At 44.5% G+C, this 20,777-nt stretch overlaps 1 protein-coding gene across 1 annotated transcript in view; it reads right to left on the minus strand.

The window, feature by feature from the left end:
- LOC142784748 (tetraspanin-33-like) overlaps positions 1-16,772 on the minus strand; it is a 71,082-nt gene extending 54,310 nt beyond the window's left edge. Inside the window, exons 1-4 of the mRNA XM_075883248.1 lie at positions 16,659-16,772; positions 13,126-13,450; positions 7,972-8,128; positions 3,306-3,631 (exon numbers count right to left, since the gene is read on the minus strand). Of these exons, the coding sequence (XP_075739363.1) occupies positions 3,306-3,631; positions 7,972-8,128; positions 13,126-13,450; positions 16,659-16,772 (922 nt within the window). The remainder of the gene's footprint in view (positions 1-3,305; positions 3,632-7,971; positions 8,129-13,125; positions 13,451-16,658) is intronic.
- Between the last annotated feature and the right edge of the window lie 4,005 nt (positions 16,773-20,777).

Raw genomic sequence — 20,777 nt, forward strand, 5'->3', positions numbered from 1 at the left:
ATTTCTCGGTCGTCCACTGTTCGTCCGCAAATCACCGATCGGCATCCAGTGGACATCCACAGGACTCTAAGGCACATACTAACAGTGAGTGTTACCAGAGAAAGCGATGCGACAGCCAGAAGAGCATGATGATTGGAAGCCGAACATGGCATAAGGCTGCCCTGTTAAGGCATATATAGTTATCAAACCCTACTGCCTGACCAGAAGGAAACACAACACGCTTAGTGTGCTCCCGTTAGCCCGCCGCGATTATTCGTGGGACGAACGAAAGTGGGTAACGTGTAGCCATATCCTGGTGGAAGAAGAGCGTTCCAGAGGTTGCACAGCTTTGTTTGGCATGAATGGAGTTATGAACGATGTCAATGCTCGTGGTAAGCCCGCATACAAGTGAAGTGTTAAGACGTCTACAAAGTTGCTCTTCTGCGACTGGCAACACGATGAACGGGACGGACGTTTAGAAACGAACCATAGAAGGAACTTATCAAGGGAACTGCTTCATAGAGTACTGCACTTTACCAACAACGCTCTGAGAGGACAGTGGAAGAAATAAAAGCCATATTTTTAGAGCGTACGAAGTATGCGGTTTTCTTTAAAGCCACATGAAGTTTAGAGTATTTGTGTAATAATGTTACCGGTAGGTCATTGAATTATTCGGAGTTATGGGTGAACGAGATGACACCAGCCCAACAACAATCAGCAACCGTCGTTGTCCTTTACTTTCATGCACCAAAGCTGCGACAGCTGTTCTGTATCAACCCCCCCCCCCCCCCCGCGGTATAAGCTCCGTTTCAGTGCTTGGTCTACATGCATGCGGTCGAAGGATGTTGATAAGGCTTGAGTCGAGCTATGTGCATGGTTTTGCTCGAAGCGGACGATAACAACGTTCGATCGGCTGGAACGATGTCTTATGTAATGTCAGTCACGTGGCAAATGACGCGGTATGGTCCAGTTTACCGAGCATTGATTTGATTGATTTGTGCGGTTTAATGTCCCAAAACCACCATATGATTATGAGAGACGCCGTAGTGGAGGACTCCGGAAATTTTGACCACCTGGGTTTCTTTAACGTGCACCCAAATCTGAGCACACGGGCCTAAGTTTACCGAGCAGTTTTTGAGAAAGACCGACGCGTCGAGTGGGTGACCACAGAAGGACAAGGGAACACGGCGAAAAGTGCACGTTTTGACTATGAGAATCGTATGGCTGCCTTTGGTGCTCCTGTGAGGCCTTTAGACAGTCGCAGGTGAACTGGCATGCGTCTACGGCTCGCGCGATGGCTTCACCGGCATATTGAGTGAGAAAGGGCAGGAAGGTGTCAAAGCGTCGTATAGAAAAGGCCATATAGGCCATATAGAAGATTCCCTTCGGAGAGGTGGGGTCATTTTCCCTTCTCTTTCTCTATGCGCTACGCGGCGATTTTCGCCTTTGCGATATTCTAGAATGGTGCTTGATAGATCGACAGCAATCAGACACCACACAGAAGCTTTAATCCCATTTCGCAGTGGTCGCGCCGCTGAAAGTCTTATCACTAAACCTATCTTGCGCCATACGTGTTCGCGTTTCCAGGAACCTTGCTGATGAACATTATTTTGTGCGTGTAGTGGCCGGAATAGCAGAGAAGCTGTCTTCGCTTCAACAGCAAAATGGTATCGGTAATATCACACGCACTCATTTTTAACTGTACATTGTTCCATTGATTTTTATAGGCTTACAAATTGTCACTTGTCCAGCCTACCGCAACGATGGCACCGCTTACCGGGGGCGTTGGCAGAATATTTTTTTAAGGGGGGAGGGGGACAAGTTTAAGCCCCACTTGAAGTGGGGCATGAACTTGTGGTCGCGTGTGGTTTCGGGATGCCATGGCAAATATAAATTGATTGCGATGCGGGGGTGTTAAGCGGTTCAATGTGCCACGGCCACACTGCTGCCGTTCACCTAACTGTGTTAAATGGTAAGTTGGTGCGTATTCATTTCTGGAACAGACGAAAAAAAGATGACAAAAAAGCAAAATATAAACAGTGCTATTTGTCTTCCCTCCAACTTCGTCTTCGTTTCTTGTGCGCTTTTTCCTGCAAAATATCAACGCAGACCCAGAATATTCTCGAATCGCGGTGTCCAAGAACAAAATAACCAAAGGTAAATTTAGGAAAGTGGCATTTTACTGTACAAACACTTGCACTTTACTACAAGCAGCATTCACAGTACAACTACAACGTCTAGCACAGACTGTGGTCGTCGAAGATCAAGCACGTGAGTACCAAGGCTGCTACGGGCTAGCGCATCACACGCAACAAAGAATCTCGTCACAATCTCGTCACGTACGTCGTCACTTTCCGAAAAACAGTAGCACATACCGGGGGACACGTATGTGCACTGGGATGCGGGTTTGCGCGAATGATGATAGATGTTTTATATCTACTCAGGAACTCTGAGAACACACATGGGTAACTATAACGCTTGAGCTTTAGGAAAACCTGCCATAGACAGCGTTCACCGAATCAATTTGAACAGTAAATGTCAGTGTCCCAGCTGCAATCGGACTCTAGAATTCTGCGTGGCAGCGAAGTATCCTGCACAGAGCAACATCAGCTCTCGAGTATAATTTTCAAATATGCCCTAAGGTTCGTGTGCCGTCAATTGTGGATGCAGTACTGGCTATTCACTTTTATACATATGTACTCCTATAATACAGCCGTCATGTCACGTTAACGTAAATTGTAGTTAGGCGCCATCCCCTGAACTTGATTTGTGTAGCAGTCTTGAGAGCTATCATCCTCACGCGCAGCAGCACAAACACCAGCGCTTCATATCAGCTTACCATCTTTTGGTATTGCTAATATCCATGTTACTGTTGGCATCGTTACACTACTGCACTCAACTGCTAATATGAAACTTCTGCAGCTGTTTAACGTATGCGTGGGCGTGTATTTTTACATATATTTACCGCCACTTGATAAAATCTCGGTCATCAAAAAATAAAACATATTCACCTTACGCCGGCTTACTTCGCATAACACCATTTAGCGAGGTACGTGGTATCTGCCGATTTTTTTTAAAGACACAGCATACACACAAAAATACTGCTTAATCACGATGTATATATGTTCTCTGCGCCATTATACAGTATATGGTTTCCTTCTTTATATAAGTTCGAGTATGATCACATCAAAAATGTATAAGCAAATCAAACCTTGAGGTCACAGAAGAACGCCACGTTAGTGTATTAGAAGGCTCCGGGAAGAAAATTGGATCTCAAACAAATTCCCGATTTTGCAATTCAGATTGTTGGTTATACGGCGTCCCACTGTAAGCAGACCTCACGTGGTCGTATAACTTGCGGATGATGTCGATCTCATCGATCACGGCGTTCGTGACCATATCGATGAAGGCCAACACGATGACGGCGATGAGGCAGACGCCACCAATGATCATGACGTGCTCCTTTAGAAAGCGATTAGCCGCGTCCGGGCAACTTCCCGTATGCACGCGGAACCAAGCCTCGTGGTCGGACAGGTTCAGCACATCACGTCCGCAGAAGATGCCCGTGTAACTGGAGTCCGCGCGACAGCATGATGCCGGCACCGAGCAGCGCTCGTGGCTCGGGTTGGACAGGTTACAGTGGAAGTAGCTGCTAAAACAAGGTGTTTGAAGAACTAGTAAACTGAGTACAACACAATTGCGTCAAACAATTTTTGCAGCTAAGCTCTGTACTTATAACCATACAATAAGTTTGTCTTTATAGACAACAAAAAACACACAAACTAAATGATAAGCCCCTAAATCACCACCAATGATCATGCTAGCGTCAATTTCTCTTAGTAGATGCACGTGCTCGTGGCATTTTCACTTCGAACGCCGAGCAAAATAATTCGTACAACTGGATAGATGAGTCGATGAAATCATTCGCTTTAGAGTCGTGTTCAACTGCAGCGTCATGAATAAATTTTATCCTGTGGGTGGTTTAGGGGCCAGACAGCATAAATAACATTAAATACAAATGGTGCATCTTGCTTTATTGAAGACGATAGTCTTTCTTGAAGACCTTCGACAGAAAAATTCTGGTCTTTCTGTCTGTACAATTGCCTGTTTGTCTGCCCTAACGATACCTCAAACGGCACCAAACGGCCAACCTCGTTCGCAGCGCCCACCAATATTGCTCAATGTTTATCGTTCATAGCTGTGCGATCGTCAATTAAATAGCAATTATTGCGCACATCTGAGGCGCCATAACAACACTTCGAAGTTTTGTATGTCTGCCTTTATACTAAAAGTGGCACACACAAGAAACACTAAGGAAATTAGCGTTTATCGCACTGTACTAACAGTGCAACGCGATGCTCTAAAAGGTGTTTCGAACGCTTTGCTACGACGGCACGATGATGGCACCTGCCCGTCGCTTTGCGTTCAACACTTTATCACCTCCGAGACTGGCGCGCACCTTTCTCCGCGGGCTGCACGCCTTCGTTTTCGAAGATGACGCTTGTGCCAGATGGCGCTCGTGTCTAACGTGCCTTAAGGTCCCTAGATGAAACAAGGTAGCGTCACTCATTGTTCTCGAACCGTCCTCCTCACTCTCTCGATTACTCCTCTTTTTCTCTTCCATCCGCGTCTGTAAATGGTGCATTACTTGCACGTGATGTCGCAAATGGCTGGCGGTGTTATTTATTATTATGCAAAAGGTTCAAAACGAGTACGCATGCGCATATGGCTCCAGCGGGATTCTCGCCGTGACCAAAGACAAAATCGTAGCCAGAACATAAACTGACGAGGAGGAGCGTTTCGGTGTGCGCTAAGTCGACCAAGATTGTTTCGCCATGCTCGTTCAATGCAACATCTGCGTTTTTCAGCAATGCTGCGTTGCCGTAAACAACAGAAAATGGTTTCGCTCTCTTCAACTTACCTCGTGCTTTCCGAGATGAAGCGCACCATGTTGTGCAACTATGAACCATTTCACGCGAATGCTTTCGTGCAACTCTGTCAACGTATGTCGACGCAGATCTGCGAAGCGAGTTCACTTGTCAGTTTTTATTGAAACGCCAGGCGCGCGTCTATACGTGTCTAGTGCATGCCAGTTGGTACAAATACATCTGGGTATGCACGTATACAGAGCAGCTGTAGGTTGTAATCAACGCACCTTCAGAAACATTTCACTCTTGACCAGTTCCCGCTTGAGCCGAAACGCGCTGCTTCGAGACACCTCACCAGTAGAACTCTCGCTTTTCAGGAAGTTCTCAGCACCGCATCAAAATCACTTGGCATCACGATTGTCCAAATGGGCACATTAAAAAAAACGTCATCGCAGTGCTGCTGGGCGAGTGTTCGTACCAGTCTGGTCGTAGTTTTTTCTTGCGTGTGAACAAGCCGGTTGTAATCAATCGTCACAACGTCACGCCCTGTGGCCGCTTACAGGATCCAGCAAGAAGCACGTTCACTGTGTCACAGCACAAACAAAACGCAATCGGAGAAGTGGACTAGTTAGAACTGGACGAAATACCGTGGCCGTGGAACTAAAATGTACTACGCGAGACGCCATGGCTAGTGGTGTAAAGTATAGAACTGCACAACGTTGCCGGTTGAGTAACGCACTTCCCGCTTGCTCTTGTGTTGTGCCGTTTATGTTTATAAAGGTAACTGTTTATTCTAAGTCTTATTTCGTTCCATTTTCTTTCATTTACATCTATTCACCGTAGCAACGGAACCCAAACATTCGCTTTTGGATGAAAGTTTTAAACCTTCTAGGGGACGCTTCAGGAACATAGGCGAAGAGGAAAGGGAAAGGTGTCGCTACCTTGGAAACTAGTTTCATATAGGGACCTTAACGTGCCTCGATGCACTGGTTCGCCTCCGCTACACGCTCGAGGCACTCAAACGCAGCGCCTCCAGAATACCTTCCACCATTTTTGTTTTGCACAGAACATCAAATAAACGTGTTGTTCACTCTCTTCAGACGGAAGACTATCGTCTTTCGACTACATTTGCGGTGTAACACGCAGATTTGGAACCAATTTATGCAAAATAAATACAGCACTGTTCATTGTTCACTTTTACGAAGAAAACTATGTGAAAACCATCAGAATCACATACTGGATAACAAGGTGCCTGTAAACAATGGGAACACACACCCCCTCCCATGCGTTCTCGTTGTCGTAGCTGCTTTGCCCTCCAGAGGTGGGCTTTGAAAGTCGTCATAGCACCCTGCCTTCGATTGATGTCACTTCTCCCCGTCAGCTTCACAGGCGACAAAAAAAAATCAACGACAGAGCTACCGCAAAGGTACGTGTGAATGAAGGGGGAAATGATGAGCACGTGTGTTTAGGAGGTGGTGGTTACATCCCGTTTCAATAGCTGTTCACCGTGCTATGGAAGGTACGTGTGCCCTTTGCCAGTTATGAGAGAGCACAGTACGCAATTTTGCGCCTTCGCAAATGTTGCGTCCATGAAACTGGCAAGTGGCTTCATCTGTGTGCAAAATTAGACATTGTACTATTGAGCCAGAGTTCCTCAGTCACACCAGTTGCGAAACTGCGTTCCAAAAGCTGCACACGCAATTGACCAATTCTACGTAAACTAGCAGACTGTCGCGTCATCTCGTAGCGGCAACGTAAAACACAAAATATAGCGGTCAATAGTTGGCTTGCTGATCAACAAGTGATACGACAATGTATGCAGTACAGCTATCTCAGCCAATGGCATGCTCAGATTTCGATACACAGAGCCTATGGGTAGTTTTACAACTCGTATGATTTTGCTATACAGCTGCAGAATTTTTACAGGCTCCATGCCTACTCATGACCATAATATGAGGACATGCGAATGAAGCGTCATCGGCAACAGCCTTGCCGCAACTGAACAGAAAACAGACGAAAACAATCATATTGGACGAAAACTGCTAGTTCCTAAAGATACTCATTGTCATATGGTGCAGAGATCCTGTGGACTATCATGGTAAAATAACAATGTCATCCCATTAACTGCGTGGCTGCGCAGAGTGTGTAATAATCTACGATGAAGCCCATGTGCTTATAAAAAGCGAAGAACAATTGTCCTGGAAAGCCTTAAACTTTTATTGCTATACTTTCTAACTTCTAATTATTTTCTAATTTTCTAATTAGTTGCTTCTGTTTACAACCGGAACCGTTTCATTTACTTATGTTTTTAGATATGATTTTCTGTTGCTTATTTTTTATTTATTTAAGACGTGATTGCCTTCTTGCGGCCAAAAGATGGTCCCACCTACTTACGTTCTAATAGTCTAGAAATTTTGAGCCCCGGGCACGTAAATACATAGTGCTGTCGAAGTTGGGATCAGTTATGGCGGTAATTTTCCGCTGCTGCGCAGTGTTGCTCCGCCAAATGAACCAAAGTTGATGTAGTTTGTTTCCCCGTCTACATGTTCCGCGTTCATGCGGGTGAAAAAACACTAAAATTTTTTTCGTAGATTTAGGAGCTTCCATTTAGGAACTGTGTGAAAAATTACGACATCGTCGGAAATAATGTCTGGTCTTGCTATTCGTCAGGTTTTACAGAAATATATAACTAGTACATCTTCTCCCCATAGACTAGCCCCACTGTCACTCTACCCATCGCATTTTCATCTGTGTAAAGTTTCGGAGCTTATGCAGGTTCCTGGCTCTAGCACGTTCCCCGTAAAATGAGAAACAACTCGGTTGCTTGGGGTTGCGATAAGAAAGAGGTTTTACCAAATGCGTTCGCACTATTGTTCACTAGCAATAATAAAAAAAAGGTGCACCCAGCATACCATATTTCGTTTTTAGGAACAATAACCGCCACACTATGTTTTTCGTGTATTGGTATTTTCAAGCCTTTTTCAGTGATTTTCGTGGAGTGCACGACCCCTTATCGCCAATATATAGCAACAAGAACATTGTTGTGTTATAAGCTTTGCACTTTTTACGGTTTGGAAACAGCAGGTATGGCAATCAATTAGGGTTTGGAAAATGTGATACTTACATGTTATTTTCCCAGTCGCGAAAGTTTCGGTGTGTCATTCCGCAGCACTTCAGGTAGCGCTGTACTGCGTCGACCAAGTTCTCGATGTCTGGCGCATCGCGATACTGAACCACCAGCCTTTCGGATAGTGTGGTCCTTATCACGACCGTGATGCTCCCTGAAAAAATTGGCAGAATAATAGCAAGTGAAGATCCACATGTAGTCTGGCATGACAATTGGAAAATTTGTGAGGAAGCAATCATGACGTTCTGACTCTAAATCAGCATTTGAGTGCTCAGCCCATCAAAAAATGGTTCGTGTAAAAGCTGCAGGAACACAAGCTGCAGGAACACTGAGTGTGTGATGAATGATGAGGCAGCCATAATTAAGAAAACAAAACATGTGATACAGCATGTACACCAATAAAGAAACATATAATGCAATATAAATTGCAACCGCCTGGCCCTAAGATATGGGCTGGCCCTAAGATTCAATGACCCCAAGATACGTTCTTGCACTAATTGTTTATTACTCTGAAAGAGAAGTCTGCTACGATAATTTTCACATTTGACATATCTGCACGCTTCGAGTTCTAAATGTCGTCATGACTAACCATTCCAGCCGCGGAAGCTGTACGAGCCGTAGGTGCGGTGCACTCAAAATTATATATATATGTATATATATATATATATATATATATATATAGGTTCTCCTCTCGGAATGTTTCAGAAACTCATTAGGTTCGGCTTGCGGTCAACGTTTCCATCTGGTGATGCCACTCCCAAAAATGAAAAAAATCACAGCATATCCACAAGGTGACTGATGATGAGTGGGACTCACGAATGAGCGGACGAACACACGGATGGAAGGAGGCACGCACGGACTGACGGGTAGACACAAAAACGGACGAATGAATGCACGCACGAACAGACAGACGCGTGAACGGACGCATGGACAGACGGACGGATGGACGCATGAAAGGAGTGATGCACGAATGAACTGACGCACGCACAAACGGACACATGGACGGATAGATGAATGTCTGTCTGTTCACCGGTATGCCTGTCTGTCTGTCTGTCTGTCTGTCTGTCTGTCTGTCTGTCTGTCAGCGCGTGCTTTCATCCATCCTTGTGCCTATCCATCCATGCATGCGTCCATGCATCGGATCGCGTTCGAGAATGCACACGGCACGCGGGTAACACAGACGAGACGCAGCCAAAGAATCCGAGCGCAAGCTTTTTCAACGCACCCACCGCTCTGCTTCGCGATTGGGAGAAGCAGGGGTGGCTACTACGACAGAAGCGATACTAACCCACACCCAAAGGAGATTCGTCCCTAAAATAGAATTTATTTTGTCTGTTTCAAGGAACGTGAGCTCGCAACTCTTCCTCCTCGCCTGCGGAGAACTGCTCGGCCGGGAACAGACAAGCCTATGTAAGGAGCATAGCAATAAAAAATAGCAAAACAAACAAGGTCCCTTTTTTTGAAGATCATACGCGTGTAACGTCACTGATACGACCCCGTTTCGAAAAATTCCGTCGGGTATGTGTGCGGCGAAGATTCGCACGCAGCTGTAACACCCCAAATCAATGTTGGCATTTGGGTGGTTAGGGTGCTCTTTGGGATATTGTTATGCCAAAAAATTGACAGACCCTACGTACAGTGGAAATCGATAATATTCCAAGCACGAATGAGAAATGTTGATATGTCATTTTAAAATCAGCACAAAGTTACGAGGTGGAGTTGAATGATGCCGTACATGACTTCCGTGTTATGATTATATTGGTTGGATGTGTCGTTTACCTTCGTAATATATTTAAGTCACGTGATACCAAAATTATTATGTGTGGAGCTAGCGAAACAGCCGTGAGAATGCTATGAGCGTGGAATGTTGCAATGTTCTTAGATGACACATGTGTCAGGATTATCATGTTTCACCAGTCATGTATTTTGCCATCCAATGACGACACGTAACACCAAATTTTGTATATGTGGAGTTAGTAAAACAGTCGCGAGTGCGTCCTGAAGGGCCCATTATAATCCAATGTAGCGTTGAAGCGTGCGCACGCTGGGCACAGTGACGCTACGTTAGCAAAACACGAGCACTTTTAGATGCGGAAGCATCTTATACTCGCGCCTTGTAGTGCGCCGTCCGCGCCGTCCGCGCCGTCCGCACAGCCTTAGTTGAGCTAATTCATTACGTCTGATACAATAATCACTCGTTCTCTGCTACTGCAATATTCACGCGTTCATCAAGTTTAAGGTTATTTGTTGCACTTCAAAAGCATACATGTGTCCGAGTTAAAACGGTCAAAGTTTCACATTAAATGCACCAGGAAGGTAAAGTATTGGTACGGAAACCAGTAACACAAACATGAGCTTGTACGGTAAAGTTAGCTATTTAAAACCTACGCGAGCGTCGGTGCACACTGAACCATGCCTGTGTATTCAGGCATGTGTCTAACTCTGTTACCAGCCACTAAACTGTTTTAGCGGGACGGCTCAGTGCTCTCCCATAGTTGAGTACGAAGTACTCAAAATCGTTCAACATATTAGATGCGGAAGCATCTTATACTCGCGCCTTGTAGTGCGCCGTCCGCGCCGTCCGCACCGCTTCTCGAAAATTCGACAGCTGACGTGCGCGCATGCGCCGTTGCGCCGTCGCCCACCATCTGTGCCGCGCGCGCTTCTCCTTCGAGAACATTCGACAGCTGACAGCGCATGCGCCGTCGCGCCGTCGCCATCTGTGCCGCGCGCGCGCTTCTCCTTCGAGAACATTCGACAGCTGACAGCGCATGCACCGTCACGCTGTATATATACTCAAGGGCGGCGCTCGCTCGCTCAGTTGCCGCTCGTCCGTTGGTTCGTCGCAATAAATAAAACACCGCCCTTTCGCATACGTGCCGTACGTGTTCACTCATTTAACACCCCATTTCACAACCGCGTTAACCAATTTAGCCATCGACCCAAGTAAGTCGCAATTTAACACCCGTTAACCAATTACATGCTTCCGCATCCTCCTCAGTGTTCCCCCGAGGGAAGCTGCGGGCAATTTTTTTAGTGCGACGCTAGGCGCGACCAGCGCGACTAGAGTCCATCGGCGCGGCTTGACGGCAACCAGCGAGAAATGTGACACGCTGCATTTCGCGTCGATGCGTTACCCAGACAACACTGCGTCTCCTTCTGTTTGTGACAGAGGGACGCCGGACGCGCTCAAACGTGCATGCGTCAAAGCAATGCAGTTCGGCGCGCGCCTGCAAATATAAGGCAGGACCGGCGCCTGGCGTGGCAACACCGGCGTGGCGCGATGAAATGAACGCCGACGACCACGCGGACCACTTCACCTTGAAATGTACTGGCGCCTTGACTTTGGCATGTAGTCATGTATTCACATGACAGACATCTGATTATTATGTTTGGATGTGTAATTTACCTATGGCGTCCGCCTGCGTCGCGTAATGCGGTGTTTGGTACAAGTGAAGCTAGCGAAACGGCCGCGAGCGCATCATGAGCGTAGGACGTAGTCATGTTGTTATATGACAGGTATTTCATGTTTATCATGTTTGCACCAGTATAATACCTTCATCATCCATTCACGTCTCGTAATGCCTAATTCGGTATAAGTAGAGCTAGCGGAACGGCCACCAGCGCATCATGAGCGTGGCATGTAGTCATGTTGTTACATGACACGCTTTTCATGTTTATCATGTTTGCACCAGTATAATACCTTCGTCATCCAATCACGTCCCGTAGTACAAAACTTGGTATATGTGACGCTAACGAAACGGCCGCGAACGCATTATGAGCGTGGCATGTAGTCATGTTGTTACATGACACGCATATCATGATTTTCTTGTTAAGGTCTGCTGCTTGTGTTCGCCATGCAATCATCCCATACCATGCCAGTTTTGCTACATGCTATGTGAACTAAACCACCGCAAGAGCTTCAGAACCATGAAAGGTAAATCTTGACATTCATAACAAATACGTTTAGATTTTCATAATATAGCTAGTCAGATGTGTTTTTCATACGGTCTTGTTATGCCATACCAAATTTGGTAATAATACCATTATCAAAACGGCCAGGAGAGCTAAACGTCGTAGGCGGCTAGATAGATAGATAGATAGATAGATAGATAAATAGATAGATAGATAGATAGATAGATAGATAGATAAATAGATAGATAGATACGCTCAAAGTCGCCGAAATTTGTTTAAAAATGCTTCGCACTTAAAACAAGTTTTTGCTTAGCATACTGGCAGGATATATAAAAATAGGCTTGTTATATAACTAAAGAGAAACTTGAATACAATGACTTCGTATTTCTTCGTTCAAGGCGTATTATTTACAACAAATGGGTGAGTCCAACGCATTCGCGTAGCGTTTACGGTGCTCCGCTGATGGCATGGAGGCCGAATTACTCAATTCCGACCGCAGCGTTCGCATTTCCATGCAGGTGAACTTCAATGGGTCTGTGCACTTTGCGATGTCCGCGCACATAAAAAACACCAGATGGTCAAAACTTCCGAAGCATCCTATTACTGCAGGAGCCCCTATTGTAACAGGGAACTTTTTGGATGGAATGTGTATTATATCGAAATGCTAATTATTACAAAAATATTACTTATTATGGATAGGAATATTCGGAGTGGTCCTCGTAGCTTTGGACAAAGGTCTTTCAGTATTAACTCAGGAACAGGCGATCGTTGACACATAACCATTTACGACGGAATTTTACAAGCCAAGTTAGTGCTTGAAGCCGGACACACCGATTCCGTAGTTCGTGTGGTACTTCTTGTACCAGTTTTGTTGCCCTGCACAGGGACGGTCCGCCTTATGTTTTGTAGGAAAGTGCATTTGCATGTAGCTTATTTTTTAATAATGCTAGCACGTGGATGGTATTAGTTGGAATTAAAAAAAGTCATCTCATAACATGATGTCCTTCACGCAATATCGATGCAATTGAAGTATATTATTGAGTGGTTAACGCATTTCCGTTTTTTAATAGATGAAACTTAGCCTATATATTTCATGCAAAAAAGCCGAAAGGGGTAACTATGTGACAAGTTCTACATTGCAAGATATATTTGTCGAGAAGAACACATGAAATGATTCCCCAATTTTCCCGTTGTCACTGTGTTACCGATTTGACTCAGACAACTGAAGTTTCTTACCAGGAACAAAAAATACTAGAACACCCAGCACGAAGTTGATGAGAATCAGGAGAGTGAGTGCGTGGGAGTACATATTGAGCAGGAAGGTGTTCTCGCGCAGTGCCCCAACGCATCCACATGAGCTGACCGCGAACAGGGCGAGCCCGAATGAAAAGAGCAGCACCTCCAGGTGCGACAGTAGCGTGCCAGGAAAATCCAGGTTTTCCAAGATGCGCTCGTCCTCCTCAAACTCCGACGATTCCACCAGAAAAAGTGCCCCGGCCAACATGAAGAACGCCCCCACGAACCACAGGAGAAGATTGAGAAGCAGCAGCGGGCATCGCACCTTCAAAGAGAAGAAACCGGATTTCAATGAGTGGCTCACGTCAGCATTCTATAGGCAGCTATTATATTAGCCGATCTTAGGAATTCGTAAACTGAGGAATTTGAAGCGACGTTTTCTTTTTGAACTACTCCCTGTTGATGCAGTACGATACACTACAATACGATACAACAGAATAGAACTATTTTTTCGAATATAAGGGATATAGGGTATACTAGTGGTGAAGAGCTGTTGAAAAAAAAAACAGCAAATCCACGAAGTGCAAAATAATGAGTGGGGCGATGAAGCATCCGTCAGTCCGTCAGTCCGTCAGTCCATCCATGCTTGCGTTCGTCCATTCATGCTTGCTTCCTTCCACCCGTGTGTCCGTCTGTGCGACCGTCCATGCATCTGTTCATGCGTCCGTCCGTCTGTCCACGCGCCCGTTTGTCTGCCCGTGAATCCATCCGTCCGTGCATCCTTCCTTCAGTGCGTACGTCCATGCGTCCGTCCACTCGTGCGTCTATTGATGCGTCCATCCGTGCGTCCATTCATGCGTCCATTCATGCGTCCATCCATGCGTTCATTCGTGAGTCCGTCCCTGCGTTCGTCCATGCGCCATCCATGCATTCGTCCATGTGTCCGTCTATCCTTCGGTCCGTCTGTGCATCTGTCTCTCTGTCAGTACCATCATTTCGTAACTTTCGTCATATATTCTTCATACTGAAGTACTGTCATCCAGAGGACCTTCCAAGGAATGAACAAGAGGTGGCACGGCCGGACTAGACACCTGGTCTTTGTGTCTAGTTCTCACTTTTCACCGTGGTTTAGACGCCTTTGACTGAATTCTTAACACGTGTTTAGTCAACGGGTGTGCAGCACGAGCAGTAGTTTTTAGGGGCGAAGCTCATGATGGCGTGGCTTGTGCGTCCCTCGTAGTACGCAACCACCAGTGGCACATACCCGAAATAGGTATAACATTCGACCTCCAAGGTGGTGCCAGTGAGAGATTTCTCCTGTGCGTTGTTTAACAATAAAAAATAGTGCTAAATGTACCAGCCAGTGGCTGCTAATGGAAATGAGAGACAGGAGCATTCGGCTTTTAGTCAACGCGCACGCTGCGATTCCCATTAGCAGCCATTGGCATGTTCATTGAGCATTATCTGACAGGAAAAGGTTGCTACGTTATACTCGCTGGGCGTAACCTCCTTGGTTTTAGAAAGCTTTAGCGAGCATTGGGCCGCAGTGCCATGAATACAGTGAACTAGTATATACCATGAACTCAAGGTGGTTCAAGGTTGGAAGTAGACCCCAAGCGCAAGCCGTAAGAAAGTGTGCGTGTGCCACTTCTCGTTTAGCCCTTGGAATGTCCACTGAATGGCGGTGCTTCTATATGGGGAATATATGATAAAAAGATGCGAGATGGTGTGACTTGGAGTGTTGAATATATGGACGAACGGACACACGGACAGATGCATGGATGGACGCATGAACGGACGCAGGGGCGGATGCATGAACGAACGCAGGGACAGGCGCATGATTAGACGCATGGACGGTCACACAGATGGACTTATGGACGGACGAATGCTTCGCCCCACTCTCCACCATTCACTCCGTGAATATGCTGCCATTTTTTTTTCTTTTTAGGGCGAAGCTCCTTATAGCGGCAACCATTCGTCCCTCGTAGCCGTTGTAGTGTGTAACAAGTAGAACATTTTGACCCCCAAGGTGGTGCCAGTGAGAGATCTCTTCTGCGCGTTGTTGAACAATAAAAAAAATAGTGCTCAATGTGCATGACAATGGCTGCTAATGGGGAATGAGAGACAGGAGCATTCTGCTTTTAGTTAACGCGCCCGCTGCGATCCACATTAGTAGCCATTGGAATGTACATTGAGCAATATATCTGAGAAGAAAGGGTTCCTACATAATGCTCGCTGCGTATAACATCCTCAGCTCTAGAAAGGTTTAGCGAGCTTTGAGCCGCAGTGCAATGAATACATTGAACTAGTATATACCATGAACTCGAGGTTGTTATAGGTGGGAAGTAGATACGAAGCGCAAGCCGTAAGAAAGTAAATGTCGAATTCTCCTGTCTGTCATTTCCCATTAGCAGCCATTGGCATGTATATTGATCACTATCTGACAGGAAAAGGTTGCTACGTTATACTTGCTGTGCGTAACCTCCTTCGTTTTAGAAAGGTTTAGCGAGCGTTCGGCCGCAGTGCTACAACACAGTGAACTAGTATATACCAAGAACTCGAGGTGGTTAAAGGTAAGAAGTAGACCCGTAGCGCATGCCGTAAGAAAGTATGCGCGTGCCACCTCTCGTTTAGTGCTTGGAATGTTCGCTGGATGGCGGTGCTTCTATATGGAGAATATATGATGAAAAGATGCGAGATGGTGGTACTTGTAGTGTTGAAAAGATGGACGAACGGACACACAGACAGATGCATGGATGGATGCATGGACGAACGCAAGGACGGACACACGAACAGACGCACGCACTGACAGTGGGATGGACGCATGGACGGTCACACAGACAGACGCATGGATGGACGGAAGCAAAAACGAATGGACGGACGAATGCTTCGCCTCCCTCTCCTTCATTCACTCTGTGGATATGCTGCCAATTTTTTTCTAAACACACAGTGGTGTGGTGATAATTGAATTCGGTAATCCCTGAATTTTTCGTCGATGCGGCCTCATCAAGTGTGAGACCCACAGGATGGCTTTTAGTTCTCTCATATATAGTACAACACCGAGTACCGTAATTTGTTATGTACTTTTTTTAAAGACAGTTTCTCGCCTTGGATATGTTCCGTAATTGATAACCAGTTCACGCTCTCTGAGCTTATAGCCTAGAAAACACTGACCCGAATTGCGACTATTGGTTGATTAGATATTGTGTCCTAACGGGTACGCTTTACACACATAATGTCATGCGCAGAGCAATAGAGTGATGGGCTTGGAAGTTTCGTGATAAGTCGAATATAAGAAGGTACGCTGGATTATGTGCAAGTTATAGGATAAAAAAAAGTATTGCTTATATACCTGATGAAGAGATTTGCGGAGAGCTCTATTACTTTGATTGATTCTCGGGAGCAGGCTTTTCATTTATTTAAACAAGCAGGAAACTTATGATGGTAATCCCGGAACATTAAAAATTACAATATTGACCCGCACGTTAACCTATCTTATTAATAATGCACTATCGATACTGCGGTAAGCTCACCACTGGATTGACGTCAAGAAGGATCGTTGTCTCAGCCTGCGGGCTGCTGACTGGAGCCGAAAGTCCGCTTGAACGTGAGCTTGCACCACCTTCATCCTTATGTGGCCTGGACATGCAGCTGATGAGGTTGGAAAGGACTCTGCTTTGTGGTTCACAATAGACACTTGTTGTTGTTGTTGTTGTTGCCCCTTCGCACTGGCACATACCTACTATGGGGGATTGGCCATGAAATCTAGAAGTAGCCTATATGAGATATACTAAAAGGTTTATCCTAAATGAAAAACTAATGATATAATAGAAAAGAATAATTAACTAGAAAAAGAATATTAAACTAAACAAATAATTGAAGATTGAATCAAGAAGAGAAAAGGTGAGGTAATACTACAGTGTAAGACAGAAATTTTGAGTAGACCAGACAATCGAGCTTATCTCACCCGATCAAAATCAAATGAATATGCAAATTTCATTCAAAATTAGACAAGTGTCGTCAGAAATATATTTAAGCAGGCATTATTATGACATGCGCTTTGATTCTCGAATGAAATTGCATACAGCATCGAATACGCTCCTGTGGCAATGTCCCAAGCTAAAGGCACCGAAACTTAGAACATTATCTGCAGTTAAATTTAATCCTACTGCGTGAAACGGAACAATTAAAAGTCTTTTCCTAATTAATGAATAGTTTTTACATGTTATAAAGTAATGCTCTATTGTTTCCGTTTCTTCACAGAATGGACACAGGGGGGATATCGCCAGACCAGCTCTGTGCAAGTAAAAGTTTAATGGAGGGACACGACATCGAAATTTGGTTAAAATAACTTCTAACTTTTTAGATTGACTCCACTGAGGTTTCCAGGGATATGTAAGGTGCTGATAGTCCGTATATTTAGTAATATTTTCCATCATATCCGTATAAATAGCCAATTTTCTATATCTGATCGACACTATGTGTTCCGATTCTGGTAGTACCGAGATCACAGGGCCATCAATTGACACGTTCGTGTATGTTCTTCTTCTTCTTCTTCTCATCTCATGGCTCTCACCCAATGCAGAGAATTGTTGTTGTTGTTTTCCTCTGCAAATGGCTCGTACACAAAGGAGGGGATTGGCCAATTATGAGGTGAATTTGCCCGATACTTTCAGCATTGTTTCATTCTTAAAAACTTTTGGTATTTGATTATGTTCTGAAGTGGCAATTGCGAATTTGCAGAAAAAGAAATAAAAGAAAAATAGAGAGACCATAGCTTAGCAAAAAAAATCGTTTATTCGCAGTGATGTATTCCTGATGGGCGAATAAAACATCCCTGTGGCAGAAACTGAGCATAGAGGCTTCAAATGAAAGAAAATAAGATTGCGATTATTGCAAGCCGAGTTTTTGAAGAGGTGGTGCTAGTATGTTTCGCCTGAATAAATCGGAACGGCAACAATGTAATAAAAAATGACTGATCGTTTCCTCTTCGTTACAGTAAATGCACATAGGGGACTTCAATTAACCTGGTCTATGCAAGTAAAAATTGAAGGAGCTAACGCGGCAACGAAATATTGTGATGACAACTTCCATCATCCTTGAATCAGACACTTCACTGCGCCAGGAAAATAACAAGTGGTTGTACTCCGGAGAAGCCGTCAGTGCAGGGTCTGATCAATTTTGCCTGATTTTAAGTGTGCGAAATTGCGCCACCGTAATGTGTACTGTAGGAGGGAAAATAGGAATGATGGGTGTCAAAAGCGATGCCTTCGCAAGAGAATCAGCTATTTCATTTTACAACAATTAGCCGAGTGTTAGGTGAATTTGTTTTTTTTATTCGCAATACTACTTGTATATGATAGGGATAGGTTTAAAAACAAATAATTACTGAATAATAATAATGTTCAAAAGTTTAAAAGACTGAAGAATTCACCTCTATATTCTTTTAGTCTGATGATAAATCCCTCTATGCTGTAGTGAACATCCCTGTGACTGTAGCCCAGAGTAGAGGCGCCGAATGCTCAAAGCGACCTTCTTAAAACAGCATCATCTTTTCCCCTATGGCCTTTGGCGCATACTCACCGTGGGGGATCGGCCAAGAATTGAGTGGTTTTACGAAATAGTATGAAGCTTGGGAAGAATACAAGTCATATAATAGAAAGAATACCGATTACCTTGAAAACTATGGTGCTTGACCTAATGCATACATTTAAATAAAAAGAAAACAAGGAAACGAAAATCTCTTTAGGTTAGCGTATTATCCTTATTTTTATACGTATAAATGTCGTAATTATGTCAGCATAATAATACTGATAAATTACTCAACCGATGAGTTTCATTATTATAGTCCTTGACAGCCACGCATTCCTCCTCAATGGAGAACCGAGAAATAGAGGCTCCTAATGACCAAATGACAGGCAGAAATAAATTCATTATAATACCACGTAAAGGTATTTCTAAAACAATTTCCCGCTCTGTAATAAATCAAGGGCAGGTATAAAAATTATTTATTGTTTTCAGTTCACCATAGAACGTGCACAGTGGCGAAGGTGCCTAACCCCACCTGTGTTTGTAGAAATTTAGAAGCGCAGCCTGATAACATGTACTTCTAGTTTATAAGTTTGGCAAAAGGCATACTGCCAGGGATATAATAAATGTTGGTTGATTGATTGGGTGGTATGTGAGGTTTAACGTCCCAAAACCACCCTTTGATTATGAGCGACGCCGTAGTGGAGGGCTCCGGAAATTTCGGCCACTTGGGGTTCTTTAACGTGCACCCAAATCTGAGCATATGGGTCTACAGCAATTTCGCCTCCATCGAAAATGCAGACACCACCTTTGGGATTCGATCCCGCGACCGGCGGGTGAGCAGGTACTGGTGCATAGCACGCCTTTAGTAGCTAAGATTCAGCACTAAGAGAAAGTGTCGCACTGAGAGATAGAGAATATGTTATCATGACAGCTGGTGTAATTACCATTTCCAACAGGCGCAAAGCGGCCACAACTGTCAAAAATTCAGCCACAAAAACGGGTATAGATTAGGTAGTTGAAAAGTATAAGGACAATCTGAATTCGGTCTAAGTATACCAACACAGCAGTTTTCATCCGATTGTGATGCCTCTGCAAAAACAATAACAATTGTTGTAATATTGCGCAGGTGATCTTGTAATAAAGCATCTAAGATATTACAGGGAAGTAATTGGGCTTTATATGAAAAAAATATCATCAAATTGAATTTCCACAGGGTATGACTTATGACGAGTCGGGAAGATATCGCATATATGTGCGTTTATGACTTGTTAGCTGTGAAATCGTTGCCATGAAGCTTCGAAAATTCATACGGGTTGAAAAAAAAGGTCGTTTCTCATTGTCGTAATAGTGAATCATGAATTCTAAAGAGTGTTTGTACTGTCAAATGCAGTTTCTGCTGGATATAGAAGGAACTCTGAATTCCAGGTACAGAACGTCATATTGGGAACTGTTTTATGCAGGGTAGGACATAAGCGCAAATCTTGCCTTTCCGAAAACAAAGAAGAGGTCTAATTTTCAAGCTGAAGCCTTAGAGAAAGGTGTACAACCGGCTTCCAAAATAGGACGAATGTATATGGCATATATCATTATCAACGGGTCTCTTCTAATACTTATGAGGTAGTTGCTTAGCCTACGTAATACGCCACAGGCCCATGCACGTTTTCCGGCGATATATTCAATTTGAGGTCGCCAGTTAAGCAATGTATGATGAATTACTTCTAGTTGCTTAATAGCTTCTACCTGTCGTATATCCTGTGTCACGACGCAGACACAGCAGGAGTTCGATATAGAAGAGCTCACTTTAATTAAAAATGAAAGGCGCTCGGAAAGAGGACCGGGCAAGAGCTTCGTCTTCCTCTCTGGCTGTGCGAGCTCTCCTCTGCAGGTTGAATGCGGCATTTGCCTCCCTCCAAAAAGAGCATCGACCCGATGCTCGGCTACAGAATACGCGGTGTATCTATAGTTGACGTATTACGCAACTGGCTCACTGAAATATGGCTTCATTCGCACAACGTATACGATTTCAGATTTTTGAGCTCGCAAGGAACTGTCAGGGATGACCTCATAATTCACGTCACTTAGGTGCCGTATAACATTGTAGGGACCAAAGTACTTCTTCA

This window comes from Rhipicephalus microplus, unplaced genomic scaffold (assembly GCF_043290135.1).
Source record: "Rhipicephalus microplus isolate Deutch F79 unplaced genomic scaffold, USDA_Rmic scaffold_15, whole genome shotgun sequence".
In the NCBI taxonomy this organism is placed as follows: Eukaryota; Metazoa; Arthropoda; class Arachnida; order Ixodida; family Ixodidae; genus Rhipicephalus; species Rhipicephalus microplus.